General features: G+C 39.6%; 2 protein-coding genes across 3 annotated transcripts in view; both read right to left on the bottom strand.

Moving 5' to 3' along the window:
- Positions 1-8204, bottom strand: part of SLC6A19 (solute carrier family 6 member 19) — a 21174-nt gene extending 12970 nt beyond the window's left edge. Inside the window, exons 1-3 of the mRNA XM_010708607.3 lie at positions 7874-8204; positions 1227-1367; positions 466-603 (exon numbers count right to left, since the gene is read on the bottom strand). Of these exons, the coding sequence (XP_010706909.1) occupies positions 466-603; positions 1227-1367; positions 7874-8075 (481 nt within the window). The 5' untranslated portion in view covers positions 8076-8204. The remainder of the gene's footprint in view (positions 1-465; positions 604-1226; positions 1368-7873) is intronic.
- A 6485-nt stretch (positions 8205-14689) lies between these two features.
- Positions 14690-19268, bottom strand: CCDC127 (coiled-coil domain containing 127). Of its 2 annotated transcripts, none has more exons than XM_019613884.1 (3): positions 19264-19268; positions 18790-18919; positions 14690-17518 (listed from the first exon to the last, which is right to left on the bottom strand). In XM_019613884.1, exons 2-3 carry the CDS (start codon positions 18908-18910, stop codon positions 16845-16847), a joined length of 795 nt encoding a protein of 264 aa, XP_019469429.1. In that variant the 5' UTR covers positions 18911-18919; positions 19264-19268; the 3' UTR covers positions 14690-16844. The 2 variants fall into 2 exon arrangements, with proteins under 2 accessions (XP_019469429.1, XP_003204916.1); XM_003204868.4 differs by lacking the exon at positions 19264-19268 and adding an exon at positions 19073-19254.
- Between the last annotated feature and the right edge of the window lie 6 nt (positions 19269-19274).

Below are 19274 nucleotides of genomic sequence, written 5' to 3'. Positions count from 1 at the left end.
TGATAAATCGAAATTATTAATGAAGTTACTTTGCCATTTCACAGTATTTCTGCTACTTAATATTAGCATTGATAACTGCTGTAAGAAACATGGAAGTGCTATTCAGCAATGTTTCAATCAGGCTGGCATGTGAGTTACGAAGAACCACATTTAAATCTGGAGAATATTAATGCTTATGCAAACTTGCACTTTGTGAATATTCTGTATGTAAATACATCTGTCAAAATCTTTCCAGTGACTTCAGCTTCAAAGTCTCGTATAAAGCATCCATGCTGGCCTCAAAGATTAAATATTGAACTTTATGTAGTGTGCATTTTTACAGAACACAAATATTAAAATAGCCCAATATTCCTTACAGTATTGGCCTGTCTTACTGTTGTCTTACAGAAAAAGCCCTAATTAGTCTAGTTGCTACAAACAAATAAATGTGCTATGAAACAAAATGCAACATTTCATAGAACATACCTGTTCTGTTATTAGTGAGAGGACAGGTACTCCAAGGCAGGGGCTCTTGGAAGGAGTTGAAGAAATACCACATTACCCAGGCAATGATAGTATTGTAATATAAACTCACCAGGAAAGATACACACATTGCTGCTATGCCTGAAAAATAACAGAAGTTAGGAACCAAGTTTATGGGCAGATGAACTCCCACCGGTGAGGACAGTTCCTATTCAAAGTTTCGCCTTCTGATATCTAGGAAATCTGAGAAGCTAAGTATATGTACAGATCAACTGAATTTTTCCTAAATGTGACCCAGATTGTCTTTCTCCTCCACAAAGGTAGGCAGAAGTGTGTGACTAATCTTATTTTTATGGGATGTTTGGCTGCCAGGAGGCACAGTCTGTGAAAAGCTGTAGGAACCAAGTTAGTATCTTTCCTTCTCCACTTGCTCCCAAGTAACCTGTGTTGACTTCTCTGTGAGAGAGTAAATGCTAATGATTTGGTCCTGAGAGCAATAAGGTTCTGAAGAATTTGGAAAAATTCCACATGCAGTATCTTTTGTAATTGATTAACAGACACAGTTGTTGCATCAGTGATCTTAACTGTCTGTATCCCTTTCAAGTGTGTGACGATCACAGAATCACAGAGTGTCATGGCCCAGGTTGGAAAGTTCCTCTGGAGACCATCTGGTTCAACCAGAATATGGCACACCAAAAGAAAAGCCTGAAGCTTTGTTTTTAGTTATAGTACTTTAGTATGTGGCTTTTTATCCTCAGACTTACCAACACCTTTCAGGGTAGGGTGAATGGAACTCCAGACTCCCACACTGCCTTTCCTCAGCCTTTGACCAATGGCAAACTCAAGATGAAGCAGGGGGATACCCTCCAGAATTAGCAAAATCAGGAAAGGGATCATGAAGGCTCCTGTAATGGACAAGAAAAAAAAAGCTTCCTGTCACTAACATACAACAGTAAAGCACAAACATCAGTTCTTCTGGGTTTTTGAACAGTGAGTTGTGGAAACCTTTATCTGATTTATCTGTCGTGCCTTTGAATAATGTGCAAGCAGGAAACCTCATTACGTGTGTGGTTTCAGGTAGGAATTCTATTCTTCCCAAGTGGCAAACACACACCTAAATTATTCATTCCCAAGGTTAAACTCTGAAGGAGCCACCTTTGGATTGGTAATGGAGGCAAGACTATTACTTTCCTGAAATGACTTTCATTTTTTTCTGTAAAAGTTATGGTTTTATAACTGTGAATCATCCAAATTATACGTAGTTGTTGAAAGAGCTAAGAATGATTAGGCAGGAGCATGGAGCATGGTGCCAGCCCCAATAAGGTTGTCTCCATAAATTGGCCAATAACTCTTCCTGAAAACTGTATAAAACAACTGTTATGTTTTAGTAAGAAAGATCTGAAGTTCAGGGTTTAATCCTTGTTCATTTTTTTTTCTTAATAAAGTGCACTTCAGACATGGAGATACCATAAAACACCACACTGGAATACCAAAGTGCAGAGGCAAATGCTTGTAAACTGTGTCTTAGTAGAGTTATAGCTAAATGTCATTACAAACTATCATCCGCTTTCTAATCACGGATGGTAAATAATACAGGGACATGAACAAAAAAAATTGCAGAACACCATATAAACTGTTCATGTTTGTGTACCTGTTGACTTTTCCTTATGTATGCAGTGAAAACTGTATAGAAAGTGATGGAGAAATTTTGAAGAATGGGAAGTACAGTTTTTAATACAAGGCAGTTGAATATTTTTGGAAGATCTATAGTATGTGTTCAGTTGCTTCACTGTGTATCTTCATAATGGCATACATACAAGAGTTTTAGAAATAATCTGTATTAAAATTTTCTATGGGCTTAAATGAAGTCTGCTAAAATCAACATTGCTGCTTCAAGTGATCACTTTTACAGTGAAATTAGCCAACTATGCTCTTTTTCTTTCTACTCTTATGGAATTCAAACAATTCTAGTTATTCACCTATCTTTGATTTACATTTTAAAGATTTGGTAATCACTGATACTGACATTTAAATGCATAAAATGCTATTCAGAATGCTGAGCACTTTGAAAATGTACATGCCACGCCTCAGGTTGAATGACTAACCACTGATGCACTAGAAAATATGTTTTTGTTGAATGTAGATTCAAAAAGTAATTGTACAGACACAATTTTCTCAGACAAATTTTACAGACAAATTTTGCAGCTACAAGTTAGATCAAGGTGCCCCAGACTGTTACTCTCTCACTTTAGAGGAATATCAGGATATTTGTAACACCAGAAAGGAATGGAGGATGGTGGTCCAGCCTATCCTTGGGGAAACTGAACTACTGCTACCCAGAGCCACTGCTAACAATGCAAAAGAGTTAATTAGCTGTCCCATTTTGTCTTTATAGACTTGCTTAGCTGTGCTGGAACGTGATCTGATACGCACTTAAGGGCCCCTCTTAATCTGATAAGGCATGCAATGCTTGCAGATTTGGCTCCGGAGAGTTTGTACTGTACTGATACTCCACCCTATTCCTGTAAGTAACTTCTCCCAGCTGTTTCATTCTTGCTTTCACAGATAGTAGGACTTATGCAGTGTATGTGGTAAGTGTTCTCTCACCACTGCGATCCATCTTTGTACATCCTGCTGACTTCTTCTCTGCATGAGAGCGTCAGTGGGACAACCACACCACACACAACCTCTGCCCTTTCATAGAGATCAAGTTATTTATCTATGTATGGAGATAAAAGCTGGTCATGTCATATTCTCCTATCTCACGTCAGGTTGGCTCACACTTGCCCTCGTGTCCCACTCTGTCCCAGAGCTCTCCTGAGGGTAAGATGAGGTAAGGAGATGACTGTGTTTACACCAGCAATTTCAGTTCCAGAGTGTTCTCTCAGTTTTATACCAGAATCCCAAGAAACTTCATAATAATCTACAACCTGACCCTACAGAGTTTGTATGCCTGCTCCATCTTGATCTTGCCTTATTAGTTTCCATTTTGGCTGCTGGATAGGCTTCTACCATACATCAATTTCACTTTTCTCTGCTAAAGACCTTCCTCAGCAGTGGATCACAGTAGCACAGAATACCTTCATCTGGAAGGGATCTAGGACAATCATCAAGACCAACTCCTGGCTCCACACAAAATGGGAGTTAATCCACAAATCTGAAAGTTTTGTCCAAGCACTCCTTGTGTTCCTGTAGTTTGGAGCTATGCCAGCTACCCCGGGCAGCCTGTTCCATGCCCATTGCCCTCAGGTGCAGAACCTTTCTCTAATCCCCACCATGGCCCTCTCCTGACACATCCCTATCCCATTCCCTTGGGCCTTGTTGCTGTCACCAGAGAGCAGAACTCAGTGCTGCCCCTCCATTCCCCTCGCGAGGGGCTGTAGACCACCATGAGTATCTATATAGTTACCTAATCCAAATACTCCTCATTTGCACTCCTTTTCACCTTTTGAGTCTCAACCTGCAAGAATGGACCAGCACATAGTTCTCCTAAGATGAATTTACTAATAATCTTTACTCCTAAGAGAGATACATCTCTGTTCTTAATCAGGCAACAGTGAGATCTTTTAAGGACTTAGAAATTCTCACCCTGGTCAAAGATCTTGTTGTATAAGGAAGTAAATAGCCTTTATACTCATTTTAACCTATGGCCACTTGTTTCTTATCATACTTATCAAGAAAAAGAGTATTTATTTTTGTAATTATCACCTCTGCTAGCAAAAGAGGGAAGATCAGGCCATCCTCTATGAAGAATTAGAAGCATTTTCTTATGAAACATTTCCTTTAGAAATCATTCAAAAGTAATATCAATTTTTCACTTTCAAATAGGAAGCAGGTTGATTTATATTCTGTCTTGGGCTTCATTTTTTCCATGGCTGAGCCATTCTCACAAATCTTAACTGCAAAGTGTACTTCCACTCACTCAGCTCTAGCAGACTGGATAGACACTGAGCCTCACTTTCTGAGGTAATGAGATTCAGGAATAGCACTATCCCTACACAAAGGGCTCTCTCTGTGGACAGTGTGATGTATTGCTCCAAGTTTCTCAAGCCATCTTCTATGGTGAGAGGACATGCCACAAGTGCTCCATCAACTTCTAGTGGATTTCCTGAGGCCTCAGATACATATGAGAGGTACTTTTATTAATGTGTTGTAAAAGAAGTCTTTAAACATGACATACTCTTGAGAGAGCAAAGGGACTCCATGACCTTCTTTGCCCGTACACAGAAAGAAAAAGGATGCCTTTTGTAGAGTTACCCAATAATAGTAATTAATACGCTATAAATGTATATAAATAATGAGCAGTCTTTCCAGTCTGAAGACTTTCCAGCTGAGATATTGCATTCTGATCCTGCTTCAGTACTGTATTACAGAACACATATCAATGCATCTGTAAAACTATTGCATTTTTTTTTTCAGAAGAAGTGCTATCTAAGATTTTCTAATGTAACATTGGAAAAAAAAAAAAGAAAAAGGCTTTAACAGAAAAGGGAACACAGATAAATTTCAGACTGAGATGTTTACATTATCATATCCTGAATGCTCAGCAGTAGTTAGAATACTGGTCCCAGAGGAAGCTACCCTGTATTGACTGCTGGTGTCATTGTCACCACTTCATTCAGGGTGTCACGCATGGAGATGAAAAAGTGGCAACATTTACTAGAGACATACGCAAGCTGTAGACCTAGAGACTTATTTTTATTGATGGATTAAACATTAAATATACATCCTCTTTTTTATAATACTCATCAGGGATGAAACAAAAATGTTTAACAGTTGATTAAATGACATGTTACTCAATAACGATTAAACAAAAGCTATGTGTAATGTCAGAGATAGCAATCAAATGAGAGGAAGTCTCGATCTCATTACACGAGTGAAAGCACAGGCAAACACTGCAGCTTTTACATCGTGTGTATTGAAGTCTAGTTTGCTGGTGGTAATGATGTATTTACAGATTTTAAGACTCAAATTATTTTTAAAAAGATGGAATATGCTCTATTGTACTATTTTTTTTACAGTAGAATATACTTCATTTTTAAAAATACAATCTTATAATTTACAGCAACAACAGCAAATTATGTAAGCATCAGTTTCTTTTTCTATGTTTGGATGTAGTTAAAATGCGACCACAGTTTTATGTGCAAGAAGAGGCAGCCCTCAAATAATTCTGTATTTAAACACAAACATTTGAAAATAAGAGTTGTCTATATAACATATACAATATATAATATATAATATATATATAATTGTCTTCCTATGTACCTCCAACAAAGGCAATTTTTCACAACCCCACAAAAAAAATCCTCCTTCAAAGAAGTTCATTAACTACAAGGGTATATTTTGTAAATTCCTATACGTCATTTACATTTCATGAGGACTATAAAATGTGCAAATGCTGGTTCACAAACTAGATGGACATCCACCTTAATCCTGAAGAATCCTTGCTTAAAATGTACACCTTTACTAGCAGACCTCACTGGTGCTAAATGGTTCCAAACTGTAATCCATGTAACTTGTATTTTAAAAACAAAGAAGCTAAGATTGCAATTCTAGACACTTGGAAAGTATCTTCATGAGGTAACCTACACAACCTTGAATCCACATGTACATTATGGGATAATCTATGGTTCTGTGATGACTTAGGACTTGATCTTATCCTCTGTCTCTTCTCTTCATGACTTCCCTCACAGACTGCCTGTTGCCAGGTCTAAGGCACCAGGGCCTCAGCAGATCTGATCACAAGATGTGTGACAGCCAACAGTCTCTGTTTCAGGTAGCAGGTTCTTGCCCTGCTCTTACTGCATTTGGGAGCTATCCCTGGGAAACAGGAATGGGAGTGCCTGAGGGGACTGTGCTACCATTATTTAAACATTTAACCTCCTAAGGAGAAATCTTGGTACTGATTGAGATGTTCCTTTCTCCTCGTTTTTCATATTCCTCGTATTTCAGCAGTAAAATGCTGAAATATGGTAAAAACCATCTCGGGTGCTGGATTAGCTTGCTTCCTAGTCAACCTGCAAGAACCGTGTGTTTTGTCTGCGTTAACTTGGAAAAAGCTGCAAAATGAGGGCTATGACTCTTCTTGTCCAACGCGTAACCTTTTTGTTACGAGAGCTGGCAATGCTGCAAACGACCTTCACCTCACTCTGCATGCCCTAAACACCAGTCAATGTTTAAAAAAACTTAGTAATAAAAACATTTATTCTTGCAAGTGAGTCATCTGAATAATATGTAGCCAGATGCCCCTGAGTTTGTATCAGTAACTCTTGACAAAGCCCTCCTTGATCCCTACTCCAACTAAGAAGATCAATTCTTAAACATCTCTCTATGTACGTTTAATGAAAATTACCTGAAAATACGGATCTTTAAGACACACATTTGCTCCTTTTTCCTTCATGATCAAATACTCCAAAAGAGCAAACACTTTACTCATATCCTGGGGTGCAATGCAGATGCCAAGTTGATAGTAGGCAGAATAGACTTTCAGAAAACTGTTGAGAGCATGGCAAGCTGAAGTGCTTGGTGAGAGAGCATGGTGCTGAAGTATAGTAGTATGCATCATTCCCAACTTGGCAGCTTGACTCAGTATGCAAGCTGCTGCTGAGCTGCCCAAAATCTATCATTTGCTAGAGCAGTAGATGAGGGGAACACATGCAAATGAGTTTCTCTGTCAACATACCTACATTCGGCTTTTCATCTGAAATAAGTTACGTATTGTTTCCATAAAGAAAAATCAGGTTTGAGACAAATCTACACATGTAATATTGTTTGAGAGGGAAAGTAGACACAATGTGATATTAATATTGTCGTATAATATTTAAGCAAGGGTCCAGCTTAAGGTTATCTTTAAGAACTAACAGCAAATCAGGGAATTTTACAATATGGTCATTTAGTCTTAACTTGAACCCTAAGAAGTCACAGTAAATTAAATGGTAAACAATATATATTCAGAATTTGAATGACTTAATGACACTAACTAAAAAAAACTTAAAAAGTCAACTACTTCTGTGCTGTTACTGATGATATCGTAAATCATTTGCACACTGACACTACAACCAATTCACAGATCAGTCAAAAACCAGTGAAGATCCTATTATGAAAAGATCATTTAGGATCATGATTAATTTTAAACTGAGAAAACATACTGCTTATTTGACAGTACAAAGCTGATTGCATCAATCATATCTCAAAATAAAAACAGTCCCTTTTCTCTTGTCACCAACATGACTTAGTGGAAGTTTACAACCTGTGAAATAACTTTCTCTATCAGACAGTCTTCTAGAGAAGACCATCACTGTCTCTATAGGAACTGATCCGTTCTAAAGAAAGTATTCCACTATTTGTTTCCCAAAAGTGAATTTAAACCTAGCTTATACCCAGCATTAGTTAAGATAAATTAAAGACATACCTCCTCCATGGCTCTGGCAGAGATACGGAAACCGCCACACGTTTCCTAAGCCAACACAAAACCCTACACATGTCAGCATGTACTGAGCCTTGTTGTCCCATTTAGGTCTGGAGTCTGCCTCTTCTTTCTCAAGGACCTCAAGTTCTGTGTGGGAAGGTATCCTGTCCTCCAGGCCAGGATTGGGGAGCTGTAACTTCACCATGTTTTAAATTTCCTTCCTGAAAAAGCTCCCACAGCAAGGAGTTTGTGAAACAGGCAGCTAGTTAGAAATCTGCACAAAAAGAGACCATCTATTTGCTGTCTTCAGCTATATGTAGTGAACCTTTGGCACTAAACTTGAAACTGCAGACCTGTGGTAAAAAGAAGCGTCAGCAAATCATCCAATTGACCAAGTCAGCTCCAACACTTATTAATGCTTTATCTTGCAAGGTTTTATGGAACAATCTGTTCATCTAGTATAAGGCATTGATTTCAGTTAATGTAATTCGGGAGATAATTTGGCTATAAACTGTAATCACCTATAAGGTCATTGCCACTCCCCTGTTTAAACTCACTTAAATACATATATAACCCCAACAAATATGAAGTAAAGTGATTCCACTGGCCTTGCAAGTCAGAGGAGGCCTCATACTTTTTCTTTTATTGTGAATATAAACTTGTGAATCATCATTACATTCAGTTTCCCACAGAATATGCTAATGGTAATTACTGAAGCATCTTCTTCCTTCTCTGCAAGAGATATTCTATTAAATGTTTAGACAGAAAGGATGGAGAACGAAAGGGATTATAAAATCTGACCTTTACAATTATAAGCATTATCTACTTACCCTTACAACTAGTTTAGAACATCTTGTAAATAGACAGGAATCAAAGGTCCCTTCACCTTTTCAACGGCCCTATGATGGTCAGAAGGAAAAGAGAAACACTGGCTAATGAATATCGCAGATACCACTTGGGTCCTCTCAGTACAGTCATAACAACACAGCTCTGTTCTTCACTATCATCAGTAGGTAAGTAGTTGCTTCAGAAAACTACATACAATATCTAACCCAGTTTATGTCGTGAGAATTTTGTCAGCTAAGCCGTACAGGGTGATCAATATAAAGAACTAGAAGGGATCTTCTATGTCCAGTCCCTTCCAAAGCAAACAGATACACCCCCTTGCAACATGTCGATTAAAACTGATTTTAATCTCAGTTACCTAAAGAGTGATCTAGAATTTCAGCATTCTTATGCCTGCTTTCTGCTTTAGAGAATTGAGCTTGTTTCTATTTCTTTTTTTATAAAAAATTCATTTCCAATCGTATCACATATGAGTCCAGCTCCTTTTCATTTGTACTTATGACAGCCATAGGTCAGCACACAGCTGATTCCTGCATTTGAACATCCTCAGCTTTACTTTTGCTAGGCTAGATATAGCAAGGTGATTAGTTTCTTCCCTGCAAAAAGGTTCTCCATTGTATCTCAAATAGAGAAATTACAAAAAATCTTCATCCTTGACATGAAAAGCTAAAACCATACACAGCAGCCCAGGATTTTTCCTGTGCCTTGTAATCAGACACAAGTATTTCTTTATCTTTACTTGAAATATCTCTATTAATCTTCCTAGTGATATCATTTGCCTTTTTCATGACTTCGTCAGTTTTGCAGATTATCTGTCTCCTGATTACCACTGGATCAAAGCTTTTCTTCTCCTTATGTGGTTCCTAGCCTGCAGCAGAATATCTTTTTCTAAGTTACCCAAATATATTTTAAATTTATCTCAGTTCATGCAACTCCAGTACACTGAGTTCTGCCTGAATGATACTCTACTTTTTCCAGTATTTTTTGATACTTCCGAGCTTGTGTCATGGACATTTCACTAACATGCTACTACTTTTGTCCTTGGTCATTAGTAGAAGAGTGACAAAAGGTCTGTTTCTCAGCTTGAGCAAATGCACCAGTAACATTCCCCTAGACCATCATTTCTGCTTTTGGCACAGCTTACCATCATCATCAGATATTTACTTCTTTCTTTATTCACTTTGTATCTCCTATTTAGTTCAGCTAATACACAGCTGTGGTGAAGTGGCAAATGCTTCACAGATATCCAAAACAACTATCTTTAATGTGCTTCCCTTGTACAGAAAAATCAATTTTCACTTAAAAGTGACAATAGAGAACTTCCAAACTGCAGCACCTCAATTTCCAGACTCAGAGAAAAACACTGACCTTTTGGAAAAGAAGTAAAAAAATGCATGTTCCAGGAGCTGCAGGCTCATCCTGGGTTATTATTCTGCTCAAATCAGAAGGAGACAATCCCAGCATTCACACTGTAGGCAATATGAAATAGTAATAAATAATGGACAAAAGGCAGTCAGGAAAAGCAAACATCTTCTCCTGATTTATTTCATATTTCTACTTTCTCTGGCTTGTAGGGTTTAGTTCTAGAGCTTTGTGAAGTCATACATAGTACCTTTTTCAGTATCTGAATCTGGTTATGATTATTGGTGTCCAAACAATTTGTATCATAGCTACATGTTAATGATGCTATGTAATCATAAATCCTTGGTAATCAAGATTCTGTATGGAATTTATTAATCCTAAAATACCATGGTTCTCCTTTAGTGCCATGCAAGCTGATATAGGTTATTAAGCACTGGAATAGGCTCCCCAGGGAGATGCTTGAGTCACCATCCCTGGATGTGTTTAAAAACCATTTGGATGTGGTGCTCAGGGACATGATTTAGTGGAGGGTTGTTAGAGTTAGGGTAGTACGTTGTGGTTGGACTCAATGATCTTTAAGGTCTTTTCCAACCTGAATGATTCCATGATTCTATGAATAAATGATAGCAGGAATGATCTTGTCTTCCATTGGGAACCAAATTACTGGAGGGTTAACTGACATGATGTGAAATAAATGACACGGAATGTTCAGATGATATAAAAATTTCTGTTTCAATTTGTATCAGGATCCAAGAATACATTTCAGAGTTTCTCTTACTTTGGTAATGCCAGGCTCCAGTAGCTTTTAAATTGTTAAACATGTGCAGAAGCAAAGATGCTGGTACACCACCTAGCTCAACTTTCTTTATCGATGCTCAGCTAACGGTGTGTCACGGCAGCACTGTGCTCTGCGCAGGACCTGCAGCAACACTGCCACCAGCTGCAGCTGGCCAAGGGGCTGCCTACATTGCCACCCTGTGGATTGGAGCAAACAACGTACCGTGCATCGAATGCACTTGCAGCAATGGCTTATTCCTCGACGTGTTGTAGGACAAGCTTTTCTCGTCTCACACTGACTGCAGCACAAGGCTGTGCACTGCTGCACAGAGCCAGAGACACAGAGTTATTTGCTTATTCAACAGGGTCTCTTCCTTTGCTCTGCAATTAAGTTCTCCTTAGAGTTATGCAGGACTTTTCTTAGATCATAGAATTGCAGAATATCCAAAGTTGAAAGGAACCCACAAGGATCACTGAGTCCAACTCTTGGCTCCACACAGCACTACCCAAAAATGAGACATGAATCTATATGTGTCATGGAAAGAATATACAGATCTGTGCATGCCTATGAAGAGGTGAAGAGTCATAGACTGCTGATAGGTTACATGTTACAGATTCAAGTTGCATTACTATGAGGATTGTATTTTAGAGACAATCAAGAATATGGTAGATTCCTCACTTAATACTTCCTTCCATTCTTCCAGTGGTAAATCATGATATTATTTTCAGAGGTGCTCTAGAGTTCCAGAGCTATCCTGTAGGTATTCACTGTTAGCAATATGTTTTCCTTCTCTCGTTCAAAAGCCTCAATTCATGAACAGATGGCAAGCCTCTAGAAGACGTCCTTGGCAGGTCTTAGGAAAGAGATAGTCAGTGGTAAAATTTCTCCCACGACCCTACTGATACTCTCTCACCTCCTTTGAACATGCTTGTGGCATGTTCACCATCTTCCCTTCAGAGCAACATGATGCTCCTCCTGCAGAGAAACCTTCAAGGTGGAGAAACATCATCTATGAAGCGCTTCTCTCCACATCTAGATATTCCTGTGGTGGCAAGCATCCAAAATGAGAGCCAAGGCATGGTGGCTTAGCACCTGCTCCTCTTTCTGCTGCCATCACCCGGGGCAAAAATAAAGCCTGACTCAGACATTGAGAGAAATGAAGTGGAAGATTGTGCATAGCAGAGGTTGTGTGGTGAGCCTCAAACAGGAAAAGACAGAAATATAAGGAGAGAGGTAACTGTACTGCAGGATGCCTAGAGCATAGAATTCCTATTTGGAAGAGTGTGATGGGGAAGATAGAAGTGATGAAGAACATTTGGAAGTCAAACAAAATGCTCTGACAGTCTGTACCTGGCAAAATCCAGACCTTCTGTAAAAAATACTCAAAGAAAATAAGGAATAGTTTTGTGAGCTAACAGTGGGCAAAATCCTTGACCAGATGTACATAGAAGGAGCACTGATCCCCAAGTTCAGGATACTCAAAATCCTGAGCATAAGGGACTCTAACGATGCCATCAGAACACAAGATACACAGGCAAAATGTTTCAGTCACTTAGTTTTAGGGGTAATATTAAACAACAGGTGGTTATAGAGTTTGCCACACCAAGAAATATTCTGTAGAACTGTAACTTGGTCTAAGTTTTATGCTCTGTTGTTCTCCAACTCTAGCTGGTAAGCAGACAAAAGGCACAGCTCCTCAGCTGGCAGGGCTGAATTCCTGTGTGTGTGCTCACACATTGCCATCATCAGTACCACAGGAGTTCATGCAGGGATACCTTGAAGGGATAGCCTTCTCATGCATTTGTAAACTTTTCTGGATGGAAGAGAAGTCATTTTGTATAACCACAGAGGAGAAACAACAGATTGCTCACTGAAACTCCGTTTCAGGCTGTTGGGAACATAACAGAGGTAGGGTGTTATGTTAATTATGTTATTTATGTTAATAATGTTTTCCACAGGCAGCCCATTCAGGAAACTTTAATGGTGCTGGTGCTGTGGTATGCAATGAGATACTGGGATGCTGCTGAACTACAGCCATGCATGTCATCTTTACACAAAGGTCTACCATAAAACCTGGTTTGGTGTAGAAAAATTCATTCTGTTTTGGTCAACAAAAAACACATTTCTTCTCATCTTTCTTATTATCATGCTCCAAGTGCACCTGGAGCAGAAAGATCTGCCCACAAAGTGAGCTTAGAAAACAGGAGGTTGCAGCTCAGACTGCTGACAAGAAGTGTGATTAGCCACATGGGGGGGTCAGCACTTAATAACATGAAGCACCAACTGCTTTAGCTGAGGATTTTGTTTGTACTGTGTAAATCCTGTTCAGAAGTCAGGTGTCTAAGAAAGACAAACCTGCAGGAGTGCTTGTAAGAAGGGCAAAGGAGGGGTTTTGCAGCAGTTGGCCAGTTCTGGTGGAATCAGCCCAGAGCACAGGGCTGTTTGGGGTGTGTGACAATGAGTTGCAACCATGGTGCATCTCATTTTCTCTCTGCACTCCTCAGTCTCTTCCTCAGGTTCAGTTTTCAGAGGCTGCATTTACCTTCAGGTACTCCCATTACTAACCACTACAGTAGCTAGCACTTTCAGGAGTACTTATCAGTAATGGTTTTTTTTGCAGAGTAATGCTTGTGAGGGAAATTGGATTTCTAGACCAAAGTTGCTGTGTGGATACTGGTGTTGCAAACATCCCTGCAATGGTGTCTTCAACTAGATGGACTAAGACTCTCCACACTTGTTCTGGTGAATACTTACAATCCAATTGGCATGTGGACCTATGTCATGCTACAGTGTCTGCACATCAGTTATGTTGTTCATCTTAAATTACATAGGCATCACATCTAAAATATTAAACACAACTATGAACAAAAGACAGTCCTGTATCTTTCATAGGCTGGAACAGTTTCTATTGACAATTTAGAATGATGCATGGTTTGCTAGATTCCTTCATCTTCCCCCATGAACTGCTCAAGGAAATCCCTAGTAGTGCACTGGATCCTTCACACCAGGTTGTTAGGCAATATATCTGAACATCTAGACAGCATCTGTTCATTTTCACACAGTGTGGTGGTCATCTGTAATCACTTACCTTCAGTTAATATTGGTGCTCTTGTGTATTTAATGATGCTTTTCCTTTAAAAAAAACCACACTTCTGCGTGCCTGTTTAAAAACTAAACAACTCATACAGCCTTAAGATTGTGAAGTGTGCTTAGAAAGTTGACATAAAATAGCAAATTCCACTCCTCCCACCTACCTCACCCAAGTAATAAAACACTGAAGAAAGATGTAAGGATTTCTTTTATTTGTTATCCTTGTTTGCTTGTTTAACACAAATGGTATTTTCATAAAATAAAAATAAAAAACAACACCCTTCATTAAATATTTGAAAACAAATTGTTCTTTCATTTTGCATATATATACATGGGCATTTTCAAACAAATAGCTAATCCAGAACAATAGTTGCTGGGCAACAGTTCACAATAGATCTCTCAAAATAACAGTTCACAACAGGGGAATGTTTCAAAAATACACAGCAAACTAAGAAACATGAGTTCTGGTAGAAATTAACAGGACTGATGCTTCTAAACTAGTTACACATGCGGAAAAATCTTCCTGAAATAAACTCCTTGATCTTAATATACTCTTAATACACTGATCTGCAAGTGTCCAGGAACAACAGTTCCACACTTAGTTGTAGAAATAGTTGATAACTTATAAAGAAGTGAGGGTGAATATCCAACATCACATTGTATCCAACCACGTAAGATCAAACATATGAAGTTTCAACTCATTCATTTGTACTGAAAAAAAGTATTTTACCCTCTTGATTTCATTTTTTTTTAATTTTGAATTGATGTCAAGGACATGAACTATAAAAAAAACTGAAAAACCATAGCATTTCAACTTTTAATATTAAAAACTAGTGAAGATGTACAAAGTCAAGATCTGAGGCTTGAATGTATTGGCATCAATTCACTGTCTACTGTTTGCTAGCTGTGTTGCTGTAACTGCTTGGATGTACACATGAAACACGACAGCTGTGTGGTCACACCTTACACATCCTGAAGGAATTATACACAAGATAAGTTGTTTGATCAGATCTGTTCTAATGGGCACTTAGGGCATGTACATGTGGTCAGCTGCAACAGCTACACAAAAGTACTAACTCACATTTTCACGGTGCAACCTGCATAAGCTTGGCATCCAGATAACCTGTAGCCTTTCTAATGACTGTGATTGTATGTCTTTTTTCCCCATAATTAATCATTTAAACTTTATTTAAAAATAAAATAGAACAGCCCATAAGAAGCTAATAAATTAATACAACAAAATGAGTAACACCACAAAGGTGGGCAAAAAGACAGATGGAAAATAGAGTATTTGGGAAACAAACGTGTTTAAGAATTTTGTTCCGTGTTATTTTTGCTGAGAAACTGAATTAGGTTGTATACATTACTTCAGAAGATTTATCTTCTGTCTGTTGTTCTTGAATAAAATGCAACTGAGAGGCAGTAGTAAGAGAAAACTGCATCTGCTGGAGATCTTTGTCAAACTTGGATAGGCATTCACTGAGTTGGATTGTTTTTGGGCTATGTGACAGCTAATTGCCTAGAGCAAACGTTTGGCAGTTAATAAAGAAATGCTAAAGAACCAACAAATTAAAAACATTAATTGAAGACAAGTAACAGAGAAGATCGGCATTATAAACAAAAAGGTAAACACTTCCTTTTTGGGCTCCAAGGCTGGATTAGAAAGTAGAAAGAAAAAGAGGTACGCTCCAACATACATGGCACTTTTGAAAATGAAGGTGGTTCCTGTTTTTTCTATTGGCTAAAGAACAAAGCTGTAAGGGATTTCAAGCATGGAAATGTAATGTTTTATTAATTTAATCTGGATCTGTATATTGTGGTAATAAAAGTAAAATGCCTTCTTTTTAAATCTGTACGGCCGTGTGGACATGAAGGGGTGGCCTATAAGCTCAAAATTTAAGAGCTGTGGAACAGTGCACTTCAGGTCTGGGAGCACAGACACAGTCAGGAAGGGGAAGGGTGGCTACCAGTGCCCAGCTGCATTTAGGCTCCTAGCTGGGAACACCTGTACAAGCAGTACAACCAGGTGCAATGACTATCGTGGTTCCTGAAAGCTAAAAATGTACCAAGTGCACTGGGATGCAGAGGCAGCAGCACAGTAATGTCTATAATGGAGACACACTGTTGGGTTACAACTAAAACTTTGAGGAAAAGAAAAACATAGGTATTCTTAATGTGAATAACGTACGGTGAGAATATAACTGCAAGTCTACGTACTATTTAATATTCAAGCATGTCTCCCCAACTTCAATGTGACTTCAATCAATCTGTTTCTTTACATGTTATTTTAATTACCATCTTCTGGACGTTCATGAAGTCCTGTTTTTATTTTAAGTCTGGAAGACAATGCAAGACTGATTAATATGAAACATAATTATACTATTCTTTTCTTACATACATGTACACAAACATACATACATATTTTTATAAATGTATGTATATATGCACACACATTACGTGACAGACACCTTACTCAATTGTGGTTTCTTCCAAAGTTCTGCTGAAAAAAGAAAGACAGTGTTGAGACACCGTGCAGAACATCAGGAATAAGGAGCATGACATTATCATCCACTTAAGGAAGAAAAATTGCACTTCTCTATTGATGGACTATGACCTTCAACTGGGTAAATTACTCTAAATCAAATTGTTTTGCTGCTTCTGATACCTACTGAAGCTTGTACTGCAGACTGCAGTGTAATACAGAGATACACAAACACAGTTTTAGAGCATGCACAGCTCACTGGAGCATCTGTTGTTAAACAACACTGCACGTCCCATGCAGATACAAATGCAACGAAGAGCAGAAACTGAAATCCAGAAAGAATTTATCAGCTTCAGACTACAGCTGTGGTTGTCCCTATTCCTCATAGTAGATTGCATAAATCACCACTACTTCCCCTAACGTTTTCCTAACATTACATTTTCTACCCTCTTGAACTTCTGTAATTCAATAGCTAGTTCCCAGTATCTCAAATACAGCCACATAAGTCTTCCGTTTTGACTTCTGTTTTTGTTCATCAGATTGCCACAATAGTTATCATGTTTGAAAATATCTTTTAAGCCACTTTCCATATGTAAAGCCATAGCAACCGGATCAGTTGCTGCTTTAACTAGCAGATTTTTCTCTATTTCTAGTCTCTGACTTTTAGGTACTACAAAACTGCAGTAGATTTCCTGTCTTTCTTTAAGCCCATCTTCAAATTCTTTTAGTAAAGTGTTGGCTCTCTTCTGCCACTCCTCTTCCTTTGCCAGACAGCTTTGGTACAAGGTTCCTGCTGCTCCTGAGTGCAAAAGAACTTCTTTTTCTCTCTCTAATTTCTCTTGCTCCTGTTCTAGGATCCTTCTCTCTTCTACTAGTTTACGACTCTGGGACACGAGGGCTTCACGGTAACTCAGGGTCCTGTTGCGTTCCTTTTCAAGCTCCAGCTCCAAGTGTGCAACTGCACGACGATTTTCTATGATTATATCCCGGTACTTGGCTTCCAGGTCTTTTTGTAAAGATGACTGCTTTTTATAATATTCTTTTTTTTCTCTTTCTATTTCTTTCTGACATTCTCTGGTCCAGATCCAGCCTAAAATACATAAACGAGACTACAATGAACAGCATTGATGGGTATGGATAATTAATTTTGCCCCTAAAGAGGTTATTCAATGGTGAAAATGTTCCTTCCTCCCCCCACCCACTCCACTTGATGACACTGAGGAGTGTCCAGCAGGGTGACAGAAGTGACTGTTCCTCTCTGCTTTGCCCCTGTCAGAGCCCACTTGGAATACTGCTTTCAGATCTGAGGCTCCCAGCTCAGGAAAGATGTGAAGCTATTGGAGCAGGTCCAGAAGAGGCCACATAGATTATCAGAGGGCTGGAGCACCTCTACTATGAAGACAAGCTGAGGGAGCTGGGCTTGTTCAGCTTGATGAAGGCTCAGGAGAAATGTGACAGTAGCCTTCCAATATGTAAATGGAGTTTACAAGCATGAGGGCAATCAAGTTTTTACATGGGTAGATATTGATAGGACAGGAGGGAATGGGTTTAAAACTAAAAGAGGGGAGATTTAGATTAGATGTCAGGGGGATATTTTTTACAGAGAGAGTGGTGAAGTAAGGAACAGGCTGCTCCAGGAAGCTGTGGATGTCCCATCCCTGCAGGAGTTCGAGGCCAGACTGGATGGGGCCCTGGGCAACCTGATCTAGTGCACAATTCAGTGGTTGTCAACTTTGCCTGCGTCAGGGGTTAGAACTGATTGATCTCCGAGGTCCCTCTTTATTTATTTATTTATTTATTTATTTATTTATTATATAGTTCCATGATATTCACTTCTGTTCACACATCCCACAGGTCCACATCCCACACATTTCTGCAGCTCCACACTTCACAGGTCTCTTTCAAGGATCATGTTTTGTTTGAACATATCCATTAGAATTTTTTTTTTCCTAGTACGTACACTTACTTAAGAAGGAAAAAGGAATTATTGGTAAACCGGATGGAAGTTTTTCATGCATAAACTGTACTGAGAAATTTTCAGGTCCAGTAAGCAGACATACACCACAACCTCTCTGGGGTTGTTACCGTGGGACCCTCTAACATACTAGTTATGAGAGATCTTTCTGGAGTTTATTAAAAGAGATTGAACGCCATGTGTCAAAAACGGCCACTGCCCCAATGTTATAAGCTGCGTTACTGTGAGATTCCCAAACACAGGCAGGTTCCAGGGACAGCGAACAGAGCAGAAGTCCCCAGCTGGGGCATTGCTTTGTTGCTGAGATTTGCTCCTGTTCAGAGCTTTCACTGCGGTCAGACGCCCAAACACAGCAACGCCCAGCAGGGCGGATTTGTGCTACTTACGGAAGGCAGCCAAGCCCAGCATGGGGACCAGCAAGGCGTAATTCCACCTGCTGCCTTCATCCCTGGGCTCTCTGTGATGCGGCAGGATGTTCCAGTTGGGAGGATCATTTAAGTTATTCATGAAGACACCCTGGGCGAACAGGAGAGAAACACCGTTAGCGCTACGCCCAGGGACACCGGCAGCTCCCACAGCCATCGCCAGCGGTGATTCGCGGCCAGCTATTCCGGCCCCACACCCTGAGTCACACCAGACCGCTTCCAGAGGAACAAAACCCTCACGTACGGCGTCCCACACACGGGGAACGACGCTGTCGGCCCCTCAGGCCTCACTGGCCACCTCTGTCCCCGCCTGGCCCTGCCCCGACCGGCTGCGGGAACAGCGCACGCCGCCAGCACCCCTGAGGCCTCCCGCTGCCTGCGGGCACGACCAGGCAGACGGCCGCGGACCCGGAGCCTCACAGGGTCACCACGTACCGGCCCAGGGC

Source organism: Meleagris gallopavo, chromosome 3 (assembly GCF_000146605.3).
Source record: "Meleagris gallopavo isolate NT-WF06-2002-E0010 breed Aviagen turkey brand Nicholas breeding stock chromosome 3, Turkey_5.1, whole genome shotgun sequence".
Lineage (NCBI taxonomy): Eukaryota > Metazoa > Chordata > Aves > Galliformes > Phasianidae > Meleagris > Meleagris gallopavo.
This window is presented reverse-complemented; position numbering and strand designations above follow the sequence as displayed.

Excerpts from the sequence above, each read along its gene's own strand:
- CCDC127 (XM_019613884.1), bottom strand. The coding sequence starts at position 18,910 with ATGAATAACTTAAATGATCCTCCCAACTGGAACATCCTGCCGCATCAC. Across the intron at positions 17,519-18,789 it reads GCTGGGCTTGGCTGCCTTCC|GCTGGATCTGGACCAGAGAA; the intron begins GTAAGTAGCACA and ends TATGTATTTTAG.